The 27,046-nt window shown below is 51.1% G+C and overlaps 2 protein-coding genes across 4 annotated transcripts in view; one reads left to right on the top strand and one right to left on the bottom strand.

The window, feature by feature from the left end:
• Nucleotides 1–4,690, top strand: part of COG2 (component of oligomeric golgi complex 2) — a 42,526-nt gene extending 37,836 nt beyond the window's left edge. For both annotated transcript variants that reach the window (XM_055539038.1, XM_055539037.1), the window contains exons 16-18: nt 761–900; nt 2,092–2,275; nt 4,033–4,690. In XM_055539038.1, the coding sequence (XP_055395013.1) occupies nt 761–900; nt 2,092–2,275; nt 4,033–4,134 (426 nt within the window). In that variant the 3' untranslated portion in view covers nt 4,135–4,690. The remainder of the gene's footprint in view (nt 1–760; nt 901–2,091; nt 2,276–4,032) is intronic.
• Nucleotides 4,691–8,124: 3,434 nt separating this feature from the next.
• On the bottom strand, nt 8,125–19,406 carry AGT (angiotensinogen). Of its 2 annotated transcripts, none has more exons than XM_055539040.1 (5): nt 19,351–19,406; nt 14,242–15,098; nt 11,074–11,341; nt 9,543–9,687; nt 8,125–8,806 (listed from the first exon to the last, which is right to left on the bottom strand). In XM_055539040.1, the coding sequence occupies exons 2-5, from the start codon at nt 15,068–15,070 to the stop codon at nt 8,618–8,620; spliced, it is 1,431 nt and encodes a 476-aa protein (XP_055395015.1). In that variant the 5' UTR covers nt 15,071–15,098; nt 19,351–19,406; the 3' UTR covers nt 8,125–8,617. The 2 variants fall into 2 exon arrangements, with proteins under 2 accessions (XP_055395015.1, XP_055395014.1); XM_055539039.1 differs by lacking the exon at nt 19,351–19,406 and adding an exon at nt 15,927–19,344.
• Between the last annotated feature and the right edge of the window lie 7,640 nt (nt 19,407–27,046).

The following is a 27,046-nucleotide window of genomic DNA, read 5'->3' as shown; positions in this document are numbered from 1 at the left end:
CTCCCATCCAGCCCCTGCTCTGAATGCAGGGAGCAGCTGGGCTGCATCCTGAGACGAGATGAGCTCATCTCTGTGGCTATTCTCCTTTTCCTTTTAAAATCTAGGACATACAGCAGAACGTCCACCTCTGGGAACGTCAGCAAGAGCATCTAATCTCCTGACGTTCTGGTCTGAAGTGGAAGAGACAGACCTATTTTAGTTTGCCAAATTCATTACTTTTCCTTTAGGAGTCTACCAGCTTTCCCTTTGTCATCAGCAGGGTGGTGTTATATTTACCAAGGGCTTGCCTTGTGGGTCAGACACTGTACTAAACACTTTACACTGCCTTTTGTCTCATGAAGTGAGTGCCAGTGTCCTGATCTACACATGAAGAGACCAAAATTAAGAAAACTAGATCCTCACTTCTTAAAAAGAGGTCTGTTAAGCAGCAGCAAATGGTCACCGGTCGGAGCTTGTTATAAATGCACGGTCTCAAAACTTGGCCCCACTCACCTCCTGCCCAGTACGCGCACACAAAATCAGACCTAGAATTAACAAAGTGGCCAGGTGATTTGTGTGAACACAAGGTTAGGGAACCTGAATCCAGTCAGCTCCGGGCATCGTCCTCTGTGGCTCCCTCTTGGTCTCCAGGGTCTTTCTGTAGACAACACTTGTATGTGTCTCAAAACTGGTACCTTAGTAATGTCCTTTTGAACATGAGGTTTGAGTAACTTACTTTCTCTTTTTCTGTTCATCTGTAACCTCTACCACCATTACCCAGGAGGTGCCCGTGACAGCCTCCTCTTACGTGGACAGCGCTCTGAAGCCATTGTACCAGCTTCAGAGCAGGCACAAGGACAAGCTCAAGCAAGCCACGATTCAGCAATGGTTAGAAGCCACCCTCTCTGAGAGCACGCATAAGTAAGTAACTTACAAGTAGACACTTCTGGACCTTCTTAGAAAACTCCTAAGTCAGAGATCACTGGGGCCATCACAAGTTGTTGTCTGTGGCCTCATCACTGGACAAGGCTGGATGTGGGCACCCAGTCTCTTCCCATCTGTGCTCACTCCACCCCAGCCAAGGCTCTGCCTGGCCTGCAGCCACGCCAGCCCCGCCTCCCACAGCTCACACACCTCTAGGGACCCAGGCATATTCCACAGGCCCCTGAGCGCGCTGCCTTTGATGTCCTTAATGTCACTCCATGTAGGGATGTTCTGCAGGTCTAGGCACACTTCTCCTTTCAGGTCCTGTTTCCTTCTTCCATAATGGCTCCAATCATGTTGATAGTCAGCAGACTTGCACTGGGGAGACCAGGGTAATCAAGGAAGCAAACATGTTCATTGTGGAGTGTTATAATAACTCTTACAGGATTGCTGTCAAATCCTCAAGCTAATGAGACTAGAGGAGGTCTTCAGTCTGGTTGAATGTCTGGTTGAATGTCTCTTCAGTTCTAATTCAACCAACTATTTTCCCCGAATCCAGCATTGAGTTACATCAAAATATATTATTTGATTTTGTTGTTGAATTTTAATTATTAATTTTGCAATAATATTTTGTTTCTACTGCTTATGAATTAAGCAGCATTTGTGAGTTAATTTAGAACACAGCAATGAGTTATAATGCAGTTTCTGTTGGCAAATGTATTCTAAATGCCAGGTAACCAGCTTGTAAATAAAATTTTTAAATATAGTTCATTTATAATTTGGAAATCATTTTGAAGGCAATTAGTTTTATTTAAAATTTTTGAAATACTGTTACTCTTTAAAAATGATGAGCTGTTCCTAGAACTGATTGTAAATGAATTTGCTAATTACATTTGGGAAATGAGCTGCTGTTCAGCCTTGATATAGGAAAGACTTTGGCCTGTGATTTCTCTTAGTGCTCAGGACGGACATTTTAGACAAAATTCATACACATAGTTCTTAAATTCTGAGGGAATACAATACTAGAGAGTTGAGACCCTGTTTTTCTTTCAGTCTTAAACAGTATTTACCATGGCTGATCTTTTATTGGAATTGAATTTTTAACTAAAAAAATCCCTTTTTTGGTCCACAAAGCTCGTGGGTGTGTTTGGTACTACGTCTCTTTGACCGCTGTGTCTTATGTTCAAGGTACTATGAGACTGTGTCGGACGTCCTGAACTCTGTGCGGAAGATGGAGGAGAGCCTGAAGAGGCTCAAACAAGCCAGGAAAACCACTCCCGCCAGCCCGGCTGGGCTCAGTGGCAGTGGCATGAGTGATGATGACAAGATCCGACTGCAGTTGGCCTTGGACGTTGCGTATTTAGGAGAGCAGGTGACCCGAGCGCCGCTGCCCTTCCAAGGGCCCTGACTGCATTCCAAGGGCCCAGCAGGCACCCGGCGATGACTGGGAGGGACCAAAAGTTCATTCCCGGTGCTAGAAAAGAGGACCAGGGCCCCAGACACTTGAAGGAAAAGGATGTGCACCCAGCGAATATGAGAAGGATAAAGCAGACTTTTTGAGGTCCATTGAATTGACATTCTGTTGGCTTGCTGGCATTTAATGTTCCCAAAGCTGCTGGGACATGAGCCCATAGGCAGAGATGGTGTCCTTTTGGTCCAGTGCCTAAACCGTGCTTGATACGGCATTGGTGCTGGCTGGCTGAGGATCCTTTGAGATATCTGTTAGTTTGGCTTTAGAATAACTAGAGAAGCATTAGGCCATTGATTTCTCTGTGTGGTGCTTGAGAAATCATCTCAGCACAGTTTCTTTGCCTCCCTGCCTGCGGTTTTTAGGTTTCTGTAAAGCACAAAGTCTGGTGTCACACAGTGAGGGGCGGCACCCGCGCAGGCACCGTCACCTACGGGCAAGCGTGGGTCCTGCGCGGGCCTTCCATCCTTACTAGTGTCAAACTCCTGAAGGTTCAGAAACTGGCTTTCTCAAGTGCTTAGGTTTTCTGTAGCAATAAATGCTCAAGAAAGACCTTTTTAAAAATTCCTATTTATTTATTTTTGGCGCACTGGGTCTCCGTGGCTGCTCGTGGGCTTTCCCTCGCTGTGGCAGCGGAGCTCCTCTTGGTCGTAGTGCACGCTCCGCAGACAGCGGCTGCTCTTGTCGCCCAGCACAGGCTCTGAGGCCCGTGGTGCTTCAGGAGTTGTGCTGTGGGCGTAGTTGCTCTGAGGCGTGTGGAATCGTCCTGGATCAGAGATTGAACCCATGTCGCTTGCATTGGCAGGCAGATTCTTAACCACTGGGCCACCAGGAAGAGATTTTTGCTAGAGAAAAAGTGATACCATAACATTCCCATCAAAGATGCTTGCTTTTCTAGTCGCTCTTTCTTACGGCTCAGTGTCATCACTGAAAATCCAGATTTTTCCGTTTTCAGGTGAATTTACAGGGACATCTTGGCAGAAAGTCTATTACCTTCTTCTGTTTATGTACTCTGTTTCACAAGAGATTTAAAGTCTTTTTATGGGCAAAAAAGTTGGCCATAAACAGATGAAGAGCAAGTAAGCAAAAGAGCAGGGAGGTGGGTCCGTCCCAGCCCCCAGGCGAGCCGCAGCATGCCCGCAGGGGCTGCACAGTCGGCCTGCGTTCTCCAGACTCTGCTGCGCACGCGTGCGCGTGTGCTTGGCGGTGGTGAATAAAGGGTGAGGACGCTGTGCTGCGTCTCTGCCACCATATGGCTGCTGTGCCAGAGTTGTTTCTAAGAAAAAGTTGTTAATGATATGCCAGATTAAGACCTCAGGCGAGTCGTTTTTTGAGAATTCTGCACTTAAAAAGTTCCTTTTCTTAGTGTGAATTTTCTCTTTCAGCCTATAAGAGAGGCTCTTATCCTGGTGAGAGTATGATTTAGTGAATGGAGATAAATTGACACTGACTTCTTAGAATGACCTCCAGAAATAAATGTTATAATAAGTACACTTTTTAACTTCATTTATTTGAAAGTAAAAAATTATTGTACCAGTCTTCAGGAAGCTGCCTTTTTCTGGTTTAGTGGAGGGTAAGGTGAGGGTGGATATCTTGTTTTCTGCTTTGTAAGGGTCTCTTCCACATTTAGCTAACTTGATTCATTCCTGTGGCCTTTACAGATAGAAAAGATGGGCCTGCAAACAAAAGACATAAGAAGCTTTCCAGCTCTTGCAGAGCTCGTTGCTGCCGCCAAGGACCAGGCAACGGCGGAGCAGCCTTAAGCATCTTGGAAGAACCCAGGGGAATAGAAAGTTGGACCTCACGCCTGCAGGGAAGAAAGCAGCTCTGTTCTCTCTCAGGCTGCAACAAGGACGCACATCCACTCGTCCCCAAAAGTGTGCCAGGGCAGCTTCCCTCAGCGTCTTTGGGTCTTCTTTCACCCAAAAAGAATACAAAACTCTTTTTCCGTTGTATGGAAGATAATTTTAAGATGTTTGAAACTTTCTACTATAGTTTACAGAGCAAATTATTTTATTTTTATTGTAAATCTTAGCGTGGAAGAGATGATTTCTAAAATATGATTGAAGTAAATATGTGTATGTGTGAATAAAAAGTCATCTTCTGGTCCGGCAGTTAGCAGTGGCTGGCTGCAGAAGGGTGCCTACACGGTACCAACGCCCTTCTCTGTGATGACTCGCTGCCTCTCTAGAGGCTGTACAGGCGGCTCTCCGTCCTCCCACTGGGTGTTCAGAGCAGGGCTCATCGCCCAGACCTCTGTCAACAGTAAGAAGCAGCAGGGGGATCCGTTTCCTAAATAAAAGAGTCTGCCAGAACATATGCACCTCTTATTTGTGAATTCAGCACAGTCAGATGCCACGTCCCCTCTCCTTTGCACCTGCAGGGTCCTATCCATCATGGAGTGCCCTTCAGATATGTGGCAGATCTGGGCTATGGGAGGGTGACCAAACATACCTTCCCACTGAAGTCAGCAGGACCCCTACTGACTGCATGTGGGAGAAGGGGGAGTGTTGGCAGGTGGCACTGGAAGCATGTGGTTGCTTTGTTCCTCCCATATTCACACAGGAGTGCAGAGTGCTTGTGCGTGGCTTTGGCTCTGCCCTTCAGCCCGACACTGACATGAGAGCAGGTGCACCTCCTCCTCTGGGTTAACTGTAGGGGAGAGAAAGAATCAGTGACAGGGAAGGAAGCGAGCAGGCCTGGGAGCTGGCAGGAGTGGTGAGATGGAATTGGAGAAGCGGGAGGGAGAGGAGCGGGGCCCCAGAGAGCAGTGAGCACTGCAGGCGGGGCACGAGCCCTGTCCAGGCTGCCAGCCTCCAGTGGGGCGTGCTCTGGCATCTCTGCTCTCTGTTGGAGAACAGGTCCTCTCATCTTAGCAGGGAGGGCCCTGCCCTTGGATAGATGTGTGTCTTAGTTTTAGGAAGCTGGTGAGAGGAGCAACACTGAGACGGCAGGAGGGATCCACCCCAAGGGCGTGAGCCCTCTTCCGAGGAGCCAGCTCGCCAGGCTGGGCTGTGCTTCCTTGTGTGGTGCTGGGCACGTGGGCAGCAGGGGCAGGACAGGGAAGAGAGCTGCTGAGCTGGCACCTGCAGACTGAGTGGGACACTGGTCGCCCTGGGACTCCATGTTCACCTCTGGGGTGCCTGGCACACAGACCTAGGATCTGAAGAAGCTAAGGGAAAGGCCTGCGTTGCCCGCAGCCTCGTGCTCCAAGGTGAGCCTGTAACAGCGTAATAGGGTGCGTGCACACCCTGCCCTGCATCGCCACATCTTCGAGTCCCACGTGTTCCCTGAGGCCACGCCAAGCTCTCTGTACCAGCACAGCCTGCCCCGGCAGCCGTGCCATCCGGCCTTGGCGGAGGTAGGCTCCAGCACTGTCTGCGGCCACTTGGCCTCTCGACTGTTCCTGAATGCGCCGACAGCAGTCAGGGGTGCCAGGCCCTCGCCACCAGCGCTGCTCTTCCCAGTCTGCAGAAGAGGGAGCAGAAATTAAGCAGTGAAATAAGGAAGAGATTTGGGATCTGATGCCGTTCTTCATGGGGCCTTGAGATGACTGCCCCTGGCTGTCCTCAGGCCAGGGCTCGTGCCCACCAGGAATATCAGATTGAGGGTAACTGTGGCTGCTGGATGATGACCTTATCTACTGGATAAGCACTGTGCAAGCCCAGGAAGACATAGGATTTGCTGCAGAAATATTGAAGAGAAATCTCTACAATTAATATTTTTGTGTTCAGTGATCTAGAACATGCTGCTATTGAGTGTCCTGACCAACTTTCGTTTTGTCAGAATAAAAGAGCTTCACAACAAGGACAGCAAGTCCATTAGTCTACTTCCAGTTGCTTTCTGAAATAAAGTCAAAAACACCAACATTCCTCTTCCTCCCGCTGCCGCGGTAGTGCTGTCCCAGGTCTATGCAGACAACTTCAGAACCACAGTTACGACTCAGGATAACTCTTCTCCGGCTGGGTCCCCTCACCCAACACAAAGCTGGACTTTCAGTGGGCCCCTCACAAATATATGTCAAAGGAAGAAAGGCATTTCCTGGGAGGATATTTTTTGGCAAGCAGCTCTGAATCCAGTAATCACATATTTTGAAAATAACCATTTTATGTTTGAAGTTGTCTTAGAAATTACAGAAGACACTGCAAAGGTTATGTTTCTGGTTTGAACATGTGTCCCCTTGAGATCCTAAATCCAAGAGGTGAGTCCTGACTGGCTGCGGCCACATTCCCTTCTAGAAGCCTGTGTTTGGGGGGGAGCTTTTGAGCATCACTTAAAGCAGTGCTCCCTAAACTCTAGTGTGATCCCTGGGCCTCCTGTGAAGATACACATCGTGACTCAGGAGGTCTGGGTGGGGCCTGAGGGCCTGCCTCTCTCACAGGCTCCCAGGGCAGTGCTCCCACGAGCCTCTACGGGAGGGTCCTGTCCTTGCCTTCCAAGCGGCTTGGGGCTGTGCTCACAACCTGCGCTGAGGCCCCGAGTCACTGCTTTGTCCTCTTCCAGTCTCTTTGTTCCTCCCTCTTAACAGTGTGGCTGTGGCTGCACTAAGGCCGCGCCAGAGCCCAGGGGAGCTCATCTCAGGGCCTTGAGTCACAGCTGCAAGGCCGCCCTTGCCATCTAAGATCACGTTCATGGATGCTAGGGCCGGGGGCCTGGCTGTCTGCGTGCCATGATTCAGCTCGCCACAGTTGCCCACAGGTAGGCACCCCAATCCCTGCTGTGGCTCTGTGGAACAGGACTTGTAGACAGGGTGGAGGTCATGAACTCTGCATGGACTAAGGTCCAATGATGTACTGGTGGTTATTATTCATTGATTCACCCAAGCGTTGCCCATTTTACAAATAAGGATGGGGAGGCCCAGAGAGGCTTAATAACTGGATCTGGGTTAGTAAGTTGGAGCTGGACTCCTGCCAGCCGCTGTCTCTGGAATCCCTGCACCTAAGCAATCCCATGCTGCCCCGCGTTCCCGGTGCAGCAGACTAGAAGCCTCTGAGGGCCACCTCAAAGGCTTCCCAGGTGATGGCTGGGAAGGACAGCCATCACCCCTGACGTCGGAACGTAGGCAGAGGGTTTTCAGCTGCAGAAGGGGCCCTTGGGTGTGTAGGGAGAGAGCCTGAGATGCTGGCCTGTGCTGGCCTTGGTGCAGCTGCAGACCCTGCTTCCCTCCTCACAGCTCCCTCTGGACGAGCCAAACCCTTCGAATAGCTGCAATGGCCCAGACTAAGCAGCTCCTACAAGCCGACCGCACCCGTTTCCAGCCCTCCTGCCTCCCAGCGGCCCTGCCCCGCCCTGCGCCTTGGGCCCTGCGGTAGCCGCTGCACTGCAGGCCCGCTTAGCCCCTGAGTATTCACGGAGGGGAGGGAGAGAAGGCGCCTTCTGCGCATTTCACAGTCAGGGCAAGACAGCAGGGGCCCACCTCCTCCCCAGGATTTAGAAGCTGGGGCCCCCACTGAGGGGGACATGTGCCCATGTTCATGGGTGACGATTTCTCTCTCCACCTTCTGATTCCAGGCACAGTGTGAACAGCACTCCATGGGGGGGTCCAGGAGACGAGTGACAGCTGTCCCCCGCCCAGTTTTGCCCAGCGGGGTCTGTGCAGCTGGTCAGCACTGCCCAGAATTTCTGCAGACAAGGCTGAGGACCGCCTGCGCCTTCCCTGAAAGCCCGTGCACGCAGGGCTGCAGGTCCTAGAGGCCCTGTGCTGGCGCAGCGGCTGCACCTCACATGCTGCTGCTGCTGCCAAGTGAAGGAAGTTTCTTGTTGTTTATTGTTGCAAGACATTCATTAGTAGCACAGGGATAATCAGCCAGGGGTTACGGATTAACATACATTCAGACTCGTGTGTTTTTTTCATAATGTGTTTTTCAGAAACCGCAAGTATCAGGGGAAGGGAGAAGAGAGAAACCCAGAGAAAGGAAGGCATTGGGGGACCACTTGCAGGGCATCGGCACCGTCAATAAGCCAAAGGTAAACCTGGGGCAATGAGAAAGGGGTGTTTTAATTTTAATGCCCAATTTTGTTCTCAGTGAAAAAGGAAACCATTTTTGGTTTCACAGTCAAGCTGATGTGTTCAAACTCTTATCAGAAGCAGTGGCCCGTGCAAAACAGGGGCTCATGGCCCTGCATCCAGCACTACCACCCAAAGGCTGCTCACAGTACACAACGCACGTTTCCTGAGGAGCGGCTGCTCTCAGCTCCGGGTGGACCCGTGGAAGCGAGCGGGGGCACGACACGCGGGTGGCGGCCTCACTCAGCACTCAGCGGGCGGGACATGCGGCCCAGGAAGTGCAGGGCGCCTGAGCTTCTCTCCAGGACAGCCAACAGGAACGGGCTGTTCAAGGTCACCTCCAAGGCCTCCGGCCCAGCCGGCTGTGGGAGAGACTCTGGGGCCTGCTCTCCATCTGCTTTTAGTTCAAAAAGAACGCTGTTCAGCACCTGCAAAGCAGTGAGCCTAGGCGTCATTCCTGAAGGCCTGGGCCCCAGGGGGGACCATTCTCCAGCCTGCCCACCCTCACTTGACCCAACTCACAGGATGCAACAGCTCCTCTCCGAAGTGTCCCTAAAACCCACCCGTCTCCACTTTCCCCTGCTGTCCTGGGCAGGCAGAGTCTTTGGCCCCTGGCGCCTGGCCCGCCAGGGCTTGCTTCCCCTCTGCTAAGAGCACAGAGGGCTCCGGGGCCAGGACTGTGAGCCAGCCCCACTTCCCACCCTCCCAGCATTAAGCACTTCTCAGCTGTGGGGTTGCATCACCCCTGTGCTCCTGGGACAGTCCGTCCACTGCTGTGTGCTTCCCTGAAGCCAGGAGCTGAGTGCCAGGGCCAGCGGCCAGCCTAAAGGCTCTGCTCTCCAGGCCCTAGTCCTGACCCTGCTGTAGGATCTGGAGAGGACCCAAGGCGAGGCCTGGCTGTGCAGAGCCGCGAACACATGCAGGGGAGGGTTTCGCTGCTCTCCAGCTGTCCCTGGGAAGACCCAGAGAGCGCTGGTCACTTCTCCCCCACCCTGGGCCAACAGCCTCCTGGCCACGCGCTCACACCTGTCCATCCTAACTGCCTCTACCCAACCCCCCAGCCCACCCCCTCAGTGACACCTCCTCTGTGTCCCTCTCACCCGTGCCTCCCACTCCACGAGCACACAGAGCCCACGGCAGGCATGGATGCCACCCGCCCAGTACCTTTCCAACTCTAAGGTTGGCATCGCTGATTTTGCCCAGGTTTGCCTCAGCGCCCAGCAGGGTAGGCAGCTTGGCCTGGGCAAGCAGGTCCTGCAGGTCATAGGACGCTTTCAGTGTCAGCTGGGGCATGGTCAGGTGGATGGCCCTGGGGAGACGACACATGGTTACCAAGGGTGTCTCACAGTGTGAGGCCCTGGGGCACGCTGGGCTCACAGAAGACATGGGAAGCATGTGCTCCTGAACAAGGACCTGTTGCCATGCTCACTCAGCTAGGGTGTCTTGGGAAAACTTTCAGCAATAAATACACTAATGAGCTTTCATTTTCTTTGAAATACTATGAAAGGGAGGTACAAAATTCAACAGTGGGGCTCTCTGAGGGATTGATGTGAATAGTTGTGAGTTCTATCTCCTGTTCCTTTTTTCGGTTGGCTGCACTGAAAGCACACTCAGTGGGTAATCCCCAAATGCTGCCCTCTAAAATAACGTCCTGTCTCATTACCTTCCAGTGCAGTGGCGAGCTCCCCGTGGGAGGGAAAGGGGCGGGGCAGGCACAAGGTCAGCCTCTGGCTGTGTCACTTAGGTCAGGCCAGTTCACCTCCACACAGAAGCCCTGCCTTCCTTGGGCATCCCTGAGAGCCCATCGATGTTTCCAGTGACTGTACGTGGCTGTCAGCACACCATGTCCATAGCAGTCTATTCACAGCCCCCAAAGGTAGAAGGGACCCAAGTGTCCCATCAGTGGATGGATGGATACACGGAAGGTGGCAGATACACACAATGGAATACTATTTAGCCTTAAAAAGGAAGGAAAATCTGACACAAGATACAATATGGATGAGCCTTGAGGACACAACGCTAAGAGAAATAAACCCAACACAAAAGGCCAAATACTACGTGGCATACCACTATTGGAGGTACACCGAGGAGTCAGCACATGGAGACAGAGAGCAGAAGGGTGGCTGTCGGGCCAGGGGAGGGGAAATAAGGAGTTAGTGTTTACTGGGCACAGAGTTCCAGTTTGGGAAGGGTAAAAGTTTCTGAAGATGGATGGTGGATAGCACAAAAACATGAAGGTATTGATGTCATGTTGATGAACACTTAAAAATTGCTCAGGTGATCGATTTTATGTTACATGTCTATCACAGTCTTTTTGAATGACTTAAAAAGTGTTGACCTCTGGAGGCCCCCTGTGCGCCTCAGTGCCTGTCTCAGAGCAGGCCCTGGATGTGGGCCTCCCAAGCCTGCAGCTCAGTGTCAGCACAAGGCGGGTGGATCGTCCTCCCTACCTCTCCTGCGCCCAGAGAGAGAAGATGAGAAGAGCTGAGTCCGTGCCTGGAGGGGGTGCTTTGTGGGGGTGCGCAGGCCTCTACTCACCTTTCCCACCAGCCCGCCCCCTGCCTGCTGGGCACCCAAGGCTCAGCCGACACTGCGCCCTTGCCCACCCAAGCGCCCCCACTCCCTGGGCAGATCCCCGCTCTCCAGGGTGGGGGGGGCAGCCCAGGAGGGTCCAAGCAGTTTCCAGGAGCCATACCGAGGAGAGAGGTTCTTCATTCGGGTCAGGAAGTTGTGCTGGAAGGTGAGGGCCTCCACCTTCCGCAGGTCGGGGGTGTGGTGCGGCTGGATGAGCAGCAGGTAGGTGTTGGCACTCAGGGGCACGCGGGTCACGGAGAGGTTGTTCTGGCTGTCGCTCCAGAAGTGGAAGATGCCGGTGCCAGAGACCATGGGGACTGACACCGAGGTGGTGTTGTCCACCCAGAACTCCTTGAGCCCTGGCAGCAGGGAGAACCCCTTCATCTTTCCTAGGGACCCGGCAGGAGACAGGAAGGGAAGAGTAAGGGAGAGCACGGGGCTCTGGTGGAGCAGAGGGGCAGGGCTGCCCCTAAAGCCTCCACCACCACCAAAGCCTCCTTCCTGGCTCTCCCTCCCCCTGCCCCAGGCTGCTCTGCCCTTTCCTGGCCCCTCAACTTCACCAGCCCCAGGGCATCCAACAAAGCCTTCCTCCTGCAAAATCCACCAACTGCCAATGTTGAAAACATAGAACACGCCAGGCCCCAACCTGAGGCCCACAGAGGAAAATCCTACCCCACTATTAACAGACCAGGTAAACTCAGACCCAGAGCTGTCCTGGCCCCAAACCTGGGCTCTGCCCTGCTCACTTAAAAAAAAGAAGAAAAAAAAAACGCACTATTTTTCAGAGAAGTTCTGGGTTCACAGCAAAATTAAGAGGAAAGTGCAGATATTTCCCGTATACCCGCTACTCCCCAGCAACACACAGCCTCCCCCCAACCAGCTCCATTAAATGGCACATTTGTTAACACTGATGAACATCGTCATCACCCAGAGTCCATGGTTCACATCAGAGTCCACTCTTGGACATTTTACAGGTTTAGACAAACACACAATGACGTATCCACCATTAAGCCATTGTACAGAATTGCTTCACATTTCTTGGTACCCCTCACTGCTAGAGACCCAGGATGACCAGTGGATGTGAGCTGTGTAAAACCTTTGTGCTGGGCCTTGAGGGGAGGGGCAAGGCTTCTGTCACCTCACACCCCTGCCAGTAGGCTGTGGCCTTGGGGTCATGGAGCTGAGCTGCCAGCTGACTCAGCTATTGAGCAAACTGTTGAAAGCACTGTCTCTCGGGCTGTCTCCATAGCAGCCTCTGGGCACACAAGCACACCCCTCCCTCTGCAGCCTGCCCAGCTCCTTGAAAGGCCCATTGTGTGATTGTTCCTGGGAGAACAAGGTGAAGTTGAGGATGAGCCCATCACAGAGTGGCCCCTGGGCACCTGGCACTTGGAGGTCTGAGCAGAGGTGACTAAGTGAGTCAGGGCCGTGAGTTCTCCGAGGAGCGGGAGTAGGGAGCTGGGGAAGGGTGCCCAGGTATTGGGAGACAGGAGTAGCAGGGTCCCCAGCCCCACCTTGTCCTCTAGCCTGGGATCCCTGTGTCTTCAGGCAAGTTCAGCTCGCAGGAGGGCTGCACACAAGAAGCTGGCCCACAGGACTGACAGGAGGCTTGTTAGTTTATGGGGAAAAAGATGCTACCTCCAAAAAGATACGGGAGTCTGAAACGAGGGTAGCTGCCGCCTACTCTGCTCATCTCATCACACAGCATCCTGTCCTCATCCAGAGATTAAGAACATCTCGCCAGGTTAGGACAACAGGGGTGGCCCATTTCTGAGGCCAGTGGCTCTCTCTGACTCTGCCTTTTGGGAAGTAGGCCTTTCTCAATGAGCTCTCCTCCTGGGTACCTGTTAGTGACTCTTGGGTCAGCCCAGGGGCCGCCTTGGTCCTACGTGGGGTGCAGCCACCCTCAGCTACAGGGTCCCTGACTGGACGCTGCTCCCAAGACCTGTCAGTGCCAGGATCTGTGCGATCCTGGGCTGTCACCTTCCTCTTGCTCCAGGGGGCAACCTGCTGCCTCTTCTTGGTAGCTTTTCAGACTTCCAGGTTATTGTCAGAGTAAGAAAACAACTGTATTCTGGTCAACCTTCCTCTGTCCCCACAGTTCTGCCTTCCGGCCGCCGATGTCCTTGTCTCTCAGTTCCACTTGTTGCATATATTGATGGGACCTCACACACAGCTTCCCTGGCCCACCCAGCCATTCACAGAACTTCAGAGTCTTGTTCCTGGAACCATTTGCTGAGCAATTGCATAACCTTCCAACCACTCTTCCTGCCTCCAGTCCCCATAGCACAGGCCAGGGACCTCTAAGCAGAATGCCTGGCGCCCAGCTCCCAGCCACCCACAACTCCAACCTCCCATTAACACATTCAAAGTCTCAAAATCTGGCCTTGACCCATCTCTCTGGCCTTGCCTAACACTGATCCCATTCTGTCCCTCTGAACTCAGGCCAAACAAAATCACCCCTGTTCTGGTTCCTCGCCCTGACCTTTGCAGTCTTGCAGCATTCCCCAGCCTTCCTTCTGTCCTCTCCCAGGTGACACTCTTCCCCAAGCACTCTGAGCCCCAGGCACCTGCACAAAGCAGCTTGCCTTCAGCTCTGGGGCTGAGGCATTGGCCTGTGGGATCCAGCTTTCTGGTTAACCACAGTCAGCAAGCTGAGTTGGGGCTTGTGCGGTCTCCCTATTCTCCCCTCTGAGACATCAGCTCAGAGTCTTGCAAGTAATACGTCCGCAATCATTATTTCCAAATGAATGATATGAAAATGATCCCAGCAGACAAACTAGTTATTTTTGCATGGGACAGTGAACTTCTCAAGGACAAGATCCCTTGACCTCAACAGACAGGAACCCATCCCTTCTGTGTGTGGAGCTGGGCCACAAGATATGCGTTTGGAAACCAGGGCCCTGCTTGTGGCTGTGCCATCAGGAGCGGTCACTTTGTTTGTCTATGTCTTGTTCGTCGCTGGTAAACAAGGGCAATCATACCTCTTCACTGCATCTCATGGGGATCCAGTGATGAAAGTAAAAGGATTCAGCATAGCAGCTGCACATAGTAGGGTGGCAGATGGGGAGGCCAGTGCTCAGATAACGCTCATCCAAGGAGCCCAGTGGGGCAGCCACTTGGTACTCTGTAAGGCTGGCCCCAGGTACTTGCTCATCTGCCTCCCTGCCCATCTCCAGGCATGGCCCTGCTCAGCTGAGCTGAGATGCTACACAGTGAGTTCATACAGAAAGAACTCCCACCCTCCTGCAGTGGCCAGGGGCAGAGCCCCGCCAAGGGCTGACCTTACCTTGGAAGTGGACGTAGGCATTGAAGAGCAGGGTGCTGTCTGGGCTGACCGCTGTCAGGGGTCTGCCCATGTTCCACCCTGTCACTGACTGCATAAACCTGTTGATCTTCTCAGCAGCGAGATTTGGGTCCGTGGACAAGTCTAGCGAGCGCGGGAGAGTGATGGGGGCAAAGGAAGAGAGGCTCTGCACAAAGGGCTGCTTCAGGTGCAGGCCAGGGGCTGTGAACAGGCCAACCACCATGGACAGGAGCAGCCTGGCCTGACTGCTGGCCCCACCCTGGGCGACCAGAAGACCCTGGATGGTCTGCAGGGAGGACAGGACCTTGTGGCCATCCAGCCGGGAGGTGCAGCCCTGACCCTCTCCAGGGACACCCAGGAATGCCTGTAGTCTGCTGGCCGTGGGGTCTAAGGCCCCCACATAGAAAGAGGTCAGGGTGCTGAAGAGGGCCACTGGGGAGAACACAGCCCCACTGGCCACACTCCATGTCTCGCTCAGTGTCTTGTACATGTGGAAGCCCATGAAGTTGAGCAGCAGCCCCACCTCTGAGGCCCGCAGCCGATCTTCAGCCTCTAGCTTCTCAGTGGCTCGAACCAGCTGTTCCCACAGGGCCTGTTCGTCCACTGCGGATGACTTGGTCTGAATGGGTACAGGTGTGAAAGTTGGGTCTGGAGGTGTCTCCACATTGGGTTTCTCCAGCTGGTCACAGTTGCTCTTGCTGTAGACGAGGAGGTGGAAGGGGTGTACATACACCCGGTCGCCAGCAGCCAGGCCAGCCCAGGCCAAGAGGCAAAGGATGGCAGCCCCTAGGCTCAGGCCAGCAGGAGCCATCTCTGACCAGGCACTTGCTTCTGCTATCCTGAAATATTTTGTGAAGAGTTAAAAGGGATTATTATGTGTCTTCCAGCAATATTCCCTGCAACCAGTCAGCACATGAGACATCCATCCCTGTCTCGTAAATTTCAAAGAGAAAAGTGGGCAAAAGAATCTACAGATACGCTCCAGTTGTGAGTACACCATCGTGGGCTGACCTGTGCTTTTGTGGGGCTTTATTTCAGGGTTGGGTTTGGGTTTTATTTTGTTTAAAGTTTAAAGTGGTAAGGATGTCTGAATATTAAGACATTTGTGGATTTTAAAGAAAAATACGAAATGGGGTTATTTTTAACGTAAACACATGTTTTCACAAAATATTGCAGGTGTTTTTGTCAAGAATATGTAAGCGGCTGATACATTTTTACTTTAGTGGTATGATGCTTCAGTAAATAATTACATAAACATGTAACAAAAGAGAAATATGGAAGCATCTTAATTTATTTTTAAAGGAACACTTTGAGTAAAAAAAAAAGTATCATGATAGTTGTTATGCAGAAATTTAAAAATTCATATGTCAAAGTTGATGGAAGAAATTTTTACATACTGAAGTATGGAGAAATCATTCTGGTTTATCCAAAATGGAGCTGGTGGCCACTGTGGATATTGTTTCAGATATGTTCATATATCACTGAGAACTTGAATTTTCTGAACCATAACAAAGTCAAGACCATAGTCCTAGCTGCCAGCTGCAGCCTTCTGGTCTCAAGGTCTCCCCTTGTAACTATGCAACCATTTTGAACCCCAACCAATCCTTGCTTAACAAACACCCTTACTTCTTGCCAGTTCCAGTCCTAGTTCTTGACAAACAACGTACCTAATTTTGCAGTTCTCGCCTTCATAAGCCTCTTCTGTTTTGCTGTCTTGTGGAACACGACTCAAGTGCTTCCTGAATCTCTGTCTCTCTGCAACAGGCCTCAGTGTGGCTCAAGTAGAACAGTTGTCTATTCTTATAGATTATTTATTGATTATTTTTGTTAACAAAGTCCTGACCCCTAGTGCCTCAAAATGTGACTGTATTTGGAAACAGTCTTTAAAGAGGTAATTTAGGTTAAATGAGGCCTTTAGGATGGGCATTAATCCAGGCTGACCGGTGTCCTTATAAGAAGAGGAGATCAGGACAGAGGGAGAACCGCATGAAATTACAAGGGGAAGATGGCCAGGAGACCACCTGCAGCCAAGGAAAGAAGCCTTGGAGAAACCAACCCTGTCAACACCTTGTTCTTGAACTACCAGCCTCCAGAATCATGAGAATACAGATTTCTTCTGTGTAAGACTCCAGTCTGTGGCTCTGTGGTGGCAGCCCATAACACCAATATGCCCACCTGTTCAAGGCTATAAATTTTCCCCAAAGAACAAAATGCGGGGCAGCAGGGGTCTTTGTGGGGCTCCAAGCCCTAGGGTAGGTGGTGAATCATTGGGATACAAGACCAGCTCTCATAGAGGTTTGTCCTGTGTTACAAATTAGCCTGACAAGAAAATAACCCAGCTGTGTGGGGAATGTTCCCATTTCCCCAGCTGAGGTGTATAATTTAGAATGGAGATCTCACATTTGTTTGGCACATGACAGTTCACAAAAGCTCTTTCCCAAAGATTATCCAGTCTAACGTGTCACGTAAGCTAAGATTGTTTCACTTCTTTGCAGACACAGAAAGGGGAGTTCTGAGATACAGAGAAACATCCCCAAGCTCATGTTACAGCAAGGATGTAACAGAGATCCGATTCCAACCTACTTTACTCTCATAGGGTATTCTCCATCCCGGTGCTCACAGGACTCACCCAGAAAGCCTGAGAAACCAACAATCTGAGTCTCACCTCCAGAGATGCCAATTAACTGACCCTGGGAAGGGTCTGAGAAAGGGTTTTTAGTCTACCGGTGGTTCTAATATGCAGCTGGAATTAAGCACCATAGACTCAACCTGGGGAAGCCCAGACATCCCTGCCTGTCTCAACCCCTCGCTAGCTCGCACCCGCCTTGCGGAGTAGATCTCCGAGGGACTCCAAGTCATCTGTGCCCAAGCCCATCCATCAACAGTCAGATTTCACTGGCCTGTGCCCAGTTCTCCCGGGAGGCGCGGCAGAGTAGAACCTCCGCCTGCCTCACCTGGGGCAGGTGGGGTGGGACTCGGCACCTCTGCCTCAGCCTCACTTCCAGCCAAAAGAACGGGCGTGGGCTGAGCTCCTGGGAGAAAAGGCTCCTGGGTCAGCTCTGCTGGCTTTTTCTGTGATGGTTCTCCCTGAGAGATGAATATGCCCTTTATGGGTTCATTCAGCTCTAGCAGTTTTTATATGACACCTCCTTCATTTTGAGGGGAGGGGAGTGCCGTACTACCAGGTAACCGCTCGGCCTTCCCATTTCCCTCCTCACTCTCCCCTGCCCTCCCAGAGCTAGGGCTCCTTGGAGCTACAGTACATCACCATCAATTCCAGGTCACCTCGAAGCCTAGCTGGTTCCTGCACACCCACGCACGCCTGGTCAGGTGTGGTGACTGCAGCTGCCTGGCGAGGGCCTCTGGCTGACGCGCGTGTGTACTCACTCTGCTCTAAGTGTCAAATTGCCAAGGGAACTCTGACCTCTAATCTTAACCCCCACCTACTCCCCTTACAAGCTGTATGACTCCACCCACTGTTCCCACAAGGAGTTACACAACACGGAAGAAAAGGACAGAAACTTCTCTCTTTAAAGGCCTTCCTGTCAGGCAGGCCTAAGTTTCCCGTTGACACCACTCCTGGGGAGACTGGCAGGGCCTGAGTGTGGAGAATCCTTCAGGAGCAGGCCTAAGGGGCCTGGGCCAGCTGCCTCCCAGCTGCCTTCAGGCCCAGACCCATTTCAGGAGATTTGCCAGGTAGAACAGAGGCTGTTGTTTGCTCTCAGTTGTGATCGGTCTCACTGGCCTAGGTGCTAAGTCAGGACACAGCCTCCCAGCCCGACAGCCACGCCTTGGATTTTCTCTTCCACCCGCCTACACCTGGCCCCCCCCTCGACCAGCCTCTCCTGCGAGGCTTCTTACATCTCAGGGCTTGTGCTCAAGGCTAATGAGGACGGTAGCAAACCAAGTGCAAGGCTGCTCACGGTTTCAGGGGCGTCAGGGTCAAGTCTGAGCCCTCACAGCAGCCTACCTTCCTGTCTGGGCCTCCCCACCGCCGGCTGCGCCCTTCCACTGGCCCTCCACGCCCGGCACTCTGGACTCACTCCTCCTGCCCTCCTCTCCTCGCCCTGTGGCGCTAGCCACCTGCAGCTCTGATCACTGAGTTACTCATGTGTTTCTTATGCTTGGCATTTATCGCCTGTCTCCTTCCACACACATGCAAATCCTGTAAGACTGAGGTTCTTGCTCTGTTTTGCTTACTGATGTGTCCCACATTCCCCAAAATACAATAAGTGGTGGCTAGATGATGCTGTCCTGCACATGAAGAGAGTAGTTCGGAGACTTGCTCAAGTTCACACAGCAAGTTCGAACTCTACTATTCGAACCTAGAGCCCCTGACTCCATACTCCACACACTTAAGCACTGATCTATACGACTTTTGAACAAGACTGTGTCTCTTTAGTTTACTCTAAAGCTTAGAAAGCACTCTCAGGTTGTACTGGCACCCTTAATTTATAGCATAGTTCCCGAGGAAGGGAGACCAGGCACTGCCGTTGGTTCCACTTTACAGATAAGCAAACCAAGGCTCAGGAGACAGAGTGATGAGGTTGACCGCTCAGACCCGGGCCTTGAACCCAGGACCAGAGCCAGCGCTGCCTCAGAAGAGTGGCAGGAAAATAGACCACTGCTCCCCTGAGCCCTGTGGGGACGCAGACCCAGGCTCACTGAGCCTGCCCTTCTCCCCAGCTCCACTGCCTGCACAAGCCTTGCTTGTCCTCTGGCTGGAGGAGGACCCAGGGGACTCCTTCTGCGCTGGCCCCCTAGCACCCAGTCCTGCTCAGAGAGAGCGGAGGACCTGGCCAGCCTGCCTGCTGCTGAAGGGAGCAGTTCCTCTGGTGAGACCCATGATATGCTCAGGGGAGGGACAGCCCGTGCCTAGGGGAGAGGCACCCTCTGAGTCTGCAGTGGTAATGTCGCCTGCAGCCCAGGTCACCACTGTCCCCTGGTTCCTGGGTGCAATTTAGCCACCGGCTTCCAGCAGCTCTCTCCCATACCTGTCGACCACAGCGCCCAGCTTTCTCCTACCAGCAAACAAGGCAGCCGCATGAAGAGAGCTGGGGAGGGGTGTGTGTGGAGAGGGCCCCCACTCACCTTCTGCTCTCCTCCTCAAAACAGGATGGCCTCTTCCTCTGGCTGGGCCACTGAGGCCCTATTTATGTCTGAGGGGTGGGGATGGAGCGGTTCCCAGAGCGTCCTGTGCTCAGGCCGGGGGGAGGGTGTTTACATGACTTGGCCAGGCCGTGGGGGTGGAGGCCTCAGCAGCCTCCCAACTAGAGGGACAAATGCCAGGCCAGGCGACTCTTAGGATGGGCCTGCTTCCAGGAATCCAGGGTGATCGATGCACTGTTGCCGCTGACAGGGAACTGGCACACAGTCAAGTTACACATTTACTGAAGTTTGCTTGAGTTGGGACTGCTGTTATGGGACACGGGAGCATCCCATGTGGGTTGTGATGTGTCTCTCCCCCCGGGTGTGATGGCCAGAGGTCAGCCACCCAAGCCTTGAGACTGAGCCCCCTTGGGGTGTGCTTCTGAGAGGCCCCAAGAACATGTGGGCTCATGGGCCCAGCAGGAAGGGGAAAGCCCTACTCAGGTAGCCTGGGTACCTGACCGATGGCCTTGAGTGGCTCAGTGGTTGTCCAAATAGCCATTGGGTACCCACTCCATGTAGAGGCCTCTGATGGAGATGGGGAGAAACACACAACCCAGCAAAGCACACTCTAGAGATTGTGATTTATCTGGGGAGACCACTAGACACCAAGAGTAGGGAGACGGGAAGGTGCTCACAAATGCTTTCAGATTGTGAGACAGTTTAGTCTGTTAGAGCTGCAGAAGATTTCAAAGTTCTGTCTGTCATTTGAGTCACACCTTGAAGGATAAATAAGTTGGTTCTTTGAGGTTAAAGAAGGGCTTTTCAGAGGTCAAGGCTGATAAGGCAATAGCAGAGGTGGGAAAGCGTGGGGCGTGTCTAGGGGGTCACCAGCAGGCCCAGGGGCTGAGAGGGAGGTGCAGTGGCAGCAGCAAAGCTGTTTCTGGGCTCCCTCCTCCTCCCCAGCCCTGACGAGAGGACCCCAGACACAGAGCCGAGCCGCAGGCCGGGCTCTGCAGGAAGTAGAGTTTCTGCACAGGATGCCAGGCTGGGTCTGGGCCGTGTAAAGTGAGTGAGGGAAGGAAGGATGTTGATTAGTGCCAGACACCATGTGGGAGGGGAGAGACGATGCTGAGGAAGGGACTGAAGATGCCTGGGTGAGGCGAGGGGCATGATGTTGACTTCTGCTTTAAAAAATGTTCTCTGATAGCAATACTGTCATGAGGAAAGATGGAGAGGGTCCAGGCACCACATTTCCAAGTTCAGGCTCCTGAGAGAATGATAAAACCAATAACCCCGAGAGGGACACAGGAGGTACAAGAACTCTGGCGAAGGACTGTGCAAAGCTAAGTTTGGATGGTATTCTTTCAAGGTGTCCATTGGAACTCAGTGCTGAATACTTGCTTAGATGGTTCCAATGCTCAAGAGGGAGATCCAGGCTGGGGACACAGATGTGGAAGGCCAAGGCACCACCGTGTAACCCAAGGCCTGCGTTAGGAGGTGTTTTACCCAGGGAGAGTCAAAGCAAGGAGAGGAGAGGAGAGGGGAAGAAGGGAGAGGAAAATCTAGCGAGAGAGGGAATGAGAAAGGAGTCGGCCACCACAGGAGGGATCCAAGGGGGCAGTGAAAGAAACAGGAAGTGGTATTCAAGAAGCCAGGAGGTAGTTTCGATAGGTGAGGACTTAGGGCCTGAAAGAGGTCTTTGGGGCAGAGTCATTAGTACTGAGATGTCTCCTCCCAGACTATTTTGGATCAATCATTTACTAATGTTTCACTGCTCACCAGAGGCCAGGAGGAGCTGAGTGGGGATCACAGGCAAGTTGGAGAGCAGCCTCAGGGAAGGATGAGGGAGGGCCCAGGCTGAGACGGTTTGATAAGACCTCGGAAAGAGAAGCAGGTAGATGGAGCAGTGAGCTGCTCTTTATTGAAATGTGATCATGAAAGAAGAGGGTTATTCTGTATTTTCAACTTTAAAATAGAAGGATGAAGGAATTAACATTTATTCAGTGGTTGGTACATGCTGGGTATATAAATCTTTCAACATGGCTGCGATATAGATTTTACTGTACCTCTCAGGGGATGCACAATGACTGAAGCCGCCCCCCCGGCCAGGCACCATAGTGACCATTTGATGAGTTGTTTTACGACAGGAGGTCTTGGTCAGGGACACAGAACTAATAAGCCACCACCCACCGGGGGAGTTCAGGAAAGGTCTAACACTGTGTGTCCAACCACCTCCGAGTCCTTCTTGCTGGTGTCCATCTTGGCTGAACAAGGCTTGCACCACCAGGAAGGACTCTGAGTCAGAATGACTGGCTAAGGACAACCTGGAAACTAATCCCATCACCATAAAACCCGAGACTGCGAGCCACGTGTCAGAGCTGTTCTCCTGGGTTCCCTTACCTACTGCTCTCCACCCGGGTGCCCTTTCCCAATAAAATCTCTTGCTTTGTCAGCACATGTGTCTCCTCGGACAATTCACTTCTGAGTGTTGGGCAGGAGCCCACTTTTGGGCCCTGGAAGGGGTCCCCCTTCCTGCAACATACCCACTTTCCAGGAGAGAAAACTCAGGTCCAGAGAGGCTCAGCTACTTTCTAAATGTCACCCAGAACGAGTCCAGGTTTGCTTGAAACCAACACCCATTCTTTTCATATCACTTTTGTTCATTTGTCCACCAATTATTTATTGAAAACCCGTTACATGCCAAGATTGGAATTCATCTCTGAGGTGACAACTGGAGGCAAATCAGGCATGATCACCATCCTCATGAAACCTACAGTTTTGCAAGGTGTTAGGATTAATCAATAGTCACATAAATAATGATTTATTTGCAGTTTGGATAAATGTTAGGAAGAAAAAGAATCGTGAGCAACCTGAGGATGTAACAGTAAGCCTGGTCTAGCCTGTATAGTCAGGAAGACTCACTTGAGAAGGGAGAAGTCAGGACAAGACCTTGAGGATGGGTGGAGTGGCCCCAGGAGCAGTGCTGGGGGGGCTGGGCCCGCACTGCCCAGGTCGACCTGGACCCACATCTAACAGTCAATGATTTTTTTCAGCTTTTACTTTGTATTGGGCTGTAGTCGATTAACAACGTTGTGATAGATTCAGGTGAACATGAAGGGACTCAGCCATTCTTGTACATGTATCCATTCTCCCCCAAACTCCCCTCCCATCCAGGCTACCGCATAGCATTGAGCAGAGTTCCATGTGCTAAATGGTAGATCCTTGTTGGTTACCCAGTTTAAATACAGCAGTGTATACATGTCCAAACTCCTTAACTACCCCTTCCCCCATCCTTCCCGCCCTGCAACCATCAGTTCGTTCTCTGTGATAACAGTCTGTGATTCTTGCAGAGATGGGTCAGACTAAGGGATGACATAGTCCCATACCATCCTGGGCAGGTCTCTATCCTGCTGGGCTGTGAGTGTTTTCTCACTCCTCTCTCTGCCCTGAGTGACCATGAGTGCCCTTCTAGCCCTAGGACTCCCTTACTGTCTGTTTAGTAAACTCACCTGGCCCTGCATCTTGAGAAAAAGATGCACTCAGCCCAGGGGAGGGTCTTGGCTGAGAAGGGTGCTCTCCCACTTGGCAGTCCGCTTTCCCTTCAGGCACTTGGTGTGGGCATCACAAATGAAATTTAGATTGTGCTCGTCAGTGTAGAATTGAAACGGGTCTTAGCCTCGCTCTCAAAAGGGCCAGAATGTTTCACAAAAATGACAGTATTAGGTTGTGGGGGGATATCTGCTATCTAGACAAATCATAACGCACACATGTTTATTGAACTAGTGAATTTGGGGAAGGGCCTTGAACCGCAAATATGTGTGTTACTAGATTTTGCTGCATCATTTCAAAATGGCTCAACAGCAGTGGAGAAACTGAATCCTGAAGAGCTGAATCTTGGGACCAGAACTAGAAAAGGCCTCCCAAAAGTTCCACCCTTAGATCCCACAAGCCACTCTCCAGGCACATTCCTCTAAATGTTCTAAGTTCTCTGACTCCTGGGACCTGTGGAGTGGGAGGACCATGACCTGTGTGGTCCCTGGTTCCTGTTTCTCCCCTTCAGGGCACTCATTCTTCAAATGGTACCAGGGTTGATCATATGTCCAAGTAGCTCTGAGACTCGTGCCTATAGAACATGTCAGTTAGAGGAAGGCTGTCTACTAATGAGATCACTCTTGCTGGCTGGCACAAGATTGGTTTCACTGTCTGTGTGCAGCAGGATGTGGGGTGTGTGCATGTGTGCATACTTTGTGGTGTGTGTACAGATGAGTGGTATGTATGGTGTAATGTGTGTATTTATGTTTGGGTGTGGATGTAGTGTGGTGTGCGATGGTTTATGTGTGTGATGTGGTATGTGATATGAGTGATGAGGTGTGCGTGTGTATGTGATGTATGTGTATGGTGTAGCACGGTGTGTGTATGTATGTGTGTGAGGGGAAGTGATGTGTTCATGGTATGTGTATATCTGTGTGGTAGGCTGTGCATGTGTATATGTATGTAGTATGGTATGTGTAGAAGCAGAAGATATTAAGAAGAGGTGGCAAGAATACACAGAAGGACTATACAAGAAAGATCTTAATGACCCAGATAACCACTATGGTGTGATCACTCACCTAGAGCCAGACATTCTGGAATGAGAAGTCAGGTGGGCTTTATGAAGCATCACTACAAACAAAGCTAGTGGAGGTGATGGAATTCCAGTTGAGCTATTTCAAATCCTAAAAGAGGATGGTGTAAAAGTGCTGCATTCAATATACCAGCAAATTTGGAAAACTCTACAGTGGCCAGAGGCTGGAAAAGGTCAGTTTTCATTCCAATCTCAAAGAAAGGCAATGCCAAAGAATGTTCAAACTACTACATAATTGCATTCATCTCACATGCTTGCAAAATAATGTTGAAAAGTCTCCAAGCTCAGCTTCAACAGTACGTGAACTGAGAACTTCCAGATATTCAAGTTGGATTTAGAAAAGACAGAGGAAACAGAGATCAAATTGCCAACATCGACTGGATCATAGAAAAAGCAAGAGAATTTCAGAAAAACATCTACTGATGTTTTATTGTCTGTGCCAAAGTCTTTGACTGCATGGATTGCAACAAACAATGGGAAATTCTTAAAGAGATGGTAATACCAGACCACCTTACCTGCCTCCTGAGAAATCTGTATGCAGGTCAAGAAGCAACAGTTAGAACCAGACGTGGAACAATGGACTGGTTCCAAATTGGTGAAGGAGTATGTCAAGGCTGTATATTATCACACTGCTTATTTAACTTATATGCAGAGTACATCACGTGAAACGCTGGGCTGGTTGAAGCACAAGCTGGAATCAAGATTGCAGGGAGAAATATCAATAACCTCAGATAGGCAGGTGACACCACCAGATGACACAAAGTGAAGAAGAATTAAAGACACTCTTGATGAAAGTGAAAGAGGAGAGGGAATGAGAAAGCTGGCTTAGAACTCAACGTTCAGAAAATTAAGATCATGGCATCCTGTCCCATCACTTCATGATAGATAGATAGGAAAATAATGGAAACAGTGAAAGATTCAATTTTGGGAGACTCCAAAATCACTGCAGATGGTGACTGCAGCCATGAAATTAAAAGATGCTTGCTGCTTGGAAGAAAAGCTATGACCAACCTAGAGAGCATATTAAAAAGTAGAGACATTACTTTGCTGACAAATGTCCATCTAGTCAAAGCTATGATTTTTCCAGTAGTCATGTATGGATGTGAGAGTTGGCCTGTAGAGGAGGCTGAGTGACAAAGAATTGATGCTTTTGAACTGTGGTGTTGGACTCTTGAGAGTCCCTTGGACTGCAAGGAGATCAAACCAATCAATCCTGAAGGAAATCAGTCCTGAATATTCACTGGAAGGACTGATGCTGAAGCTGAAGCTCCAATACTTTGGCCACCTGGTGAGAAGCACTGGCTCATTGGAAGAGTGTGTGTGGCGCACAGCTGAGCAACTGCACTTACTGACCGATGCTACGTGTATGTAAGTGTATGCTAGGGTGTGATGCGTGTGTGTGGTATATATGTAGGTGCACAGGGTACATGTATATACATATGGGGTATGTGTGTGTGTGTGTGTGTGTGTGTGTGTGGTGGCATGTATGTGCATATGTGTGTGTGTGTGTGTAATCTATCTACGTATGTGTGGCAGTGTTTGTGTATGTATGTGGTGGCGGTGGTGGTGGTTTAGTCACTAGGTCGTGTCTGACTCTTGTGACCCCATGGACTGTAGCCTGCCAGGCTCCTCTGTCCATGGGATTCTCCAGGCAAGAATACTGGAGTGGGTTGCCATTTCCTTTTCCAGGGGATCTTCCCAACCCAGGAACCAAACAATCGAACCCAGGTCTCCTGCACTGAAGGCAGATTCTTACCGACTGAGCTATGAGGGAAGCCCTGTATGTATGTGGTGGGATATATATATGTTTGTGGTGTATTCTGTGTGCATTTATGTGCACTAGGTAGTGTGTTTGTTTGTGTTGTATATGTATATGTATGTTTTTGTGTGTATGTACATGTGTGGTGGGGAGTGTGTGTGTGTGTGTGTGATGTGGTATATACACATAGGTGTGCAGAAAAGGCTTTTTGCAGTGTGATGTGTGTCTGTATGTCAGTGGTGGGGTCTGGGCAGTGGTGGGGAGCTGGGCATAGTGACCGATAGCTCCCCGCCCACACAAACGCCATGTGGCTCTTCTGTGAGCCCATCCTCCCCGGACGACTCACCCAGATGTTTGGCTCCTGGCTTTTCACCCAGTACTCTCTAAACTGGAGGGGGATAAACACCATGTTTACTCCTAAAGAATATCCAATTCCTTCCTCTGTTCTCCAGTCTTTCCCTGAGTCCACGAGTTGCTGGTCCTGACCCCTTCTACCCATCTTCCTGGGGACTCACTGGTTCCCCAGTTCATGCCCAGGTTAGCCCCTGACTCTGCTGGATGGCCACTCCTTTGTGGGCTCAGTTCAAAGGCTCTCCTCCCCATCTCTAGCCTTGGCCATGCCCACCACACCCAGGTTACCTCCATCTCCTCTGGGAGCTTCTGCAAACCCTACCCTTGAGTAATTCTCCTTGGAGAGTCCTGCTCACTCTCAGCTGGGAGGGAGCCTGCCCATGATCATACATCTTTTAGTATATTTGAAGCAGCTTCTCAGGGATCACAACTCATACCAAAGTTCATTCCAGCTTTGTCATGATGAGAAAGGCTCTAAACCAATGAAGAAGCTTCTGTCTTGGTAATGATATGTTATTGGGAAAAAATAAGGAAATAATCATTGTCAGGTAGAACACAATAAATTATATCTGCTTACACTTTCTGCAGGATTGGTTCAAGTCCCTTGATCAACTTTCAAGGGTGACTATCAGCTGGATGGGTTTCCTATGTGAGGCTTTTAAACTCATTAAAATAAATCAGAAAACTGCTAGAGCACTTTATCAGCATTTTATCAAGAATGTAAATTATCCTTGGCTGCTACTGCTGCTAAGTCGCTTCAGTCATGTCCAACTCTGTGCGACCCCATAGACAGCAGCCCACCAGGCTCCCCCGTCCCTGGGATTCTCCAGGCAAGAACACTGGGGTGGGTTGACATTTCCTTCTCCAATGCATGAAAGTGAAAAGTGAAAGTGAAGTCGCTCAGTTGTGTCTGACTCTTAGCGACCCCATGGACTGCAGCCCACCAGGCTCCTCCGATCTAT

Source organism: Bubalus kerabau, chromosome 1 (genome assembly GCF_029407905.1).
Source record: "Bubalus kerabau isolate K-KA32 ecotype Philippines breed swamp buffalo chromosome 1, PCC_UOA_SB_1v2, whole genome shotgun sequence".
Classification (NCBI taxonomy): Eukaryota; Metazoa; Chordata; class Mammalia; order Artiodactyla; family Bovidae; genus Bubalus; species Bubalus kerabau.
The sequence above is the reverse complement of the archived record's forward strand: the minus strand, read 5'-3'. Positions and strand labels throughout refer to the sequence as shown.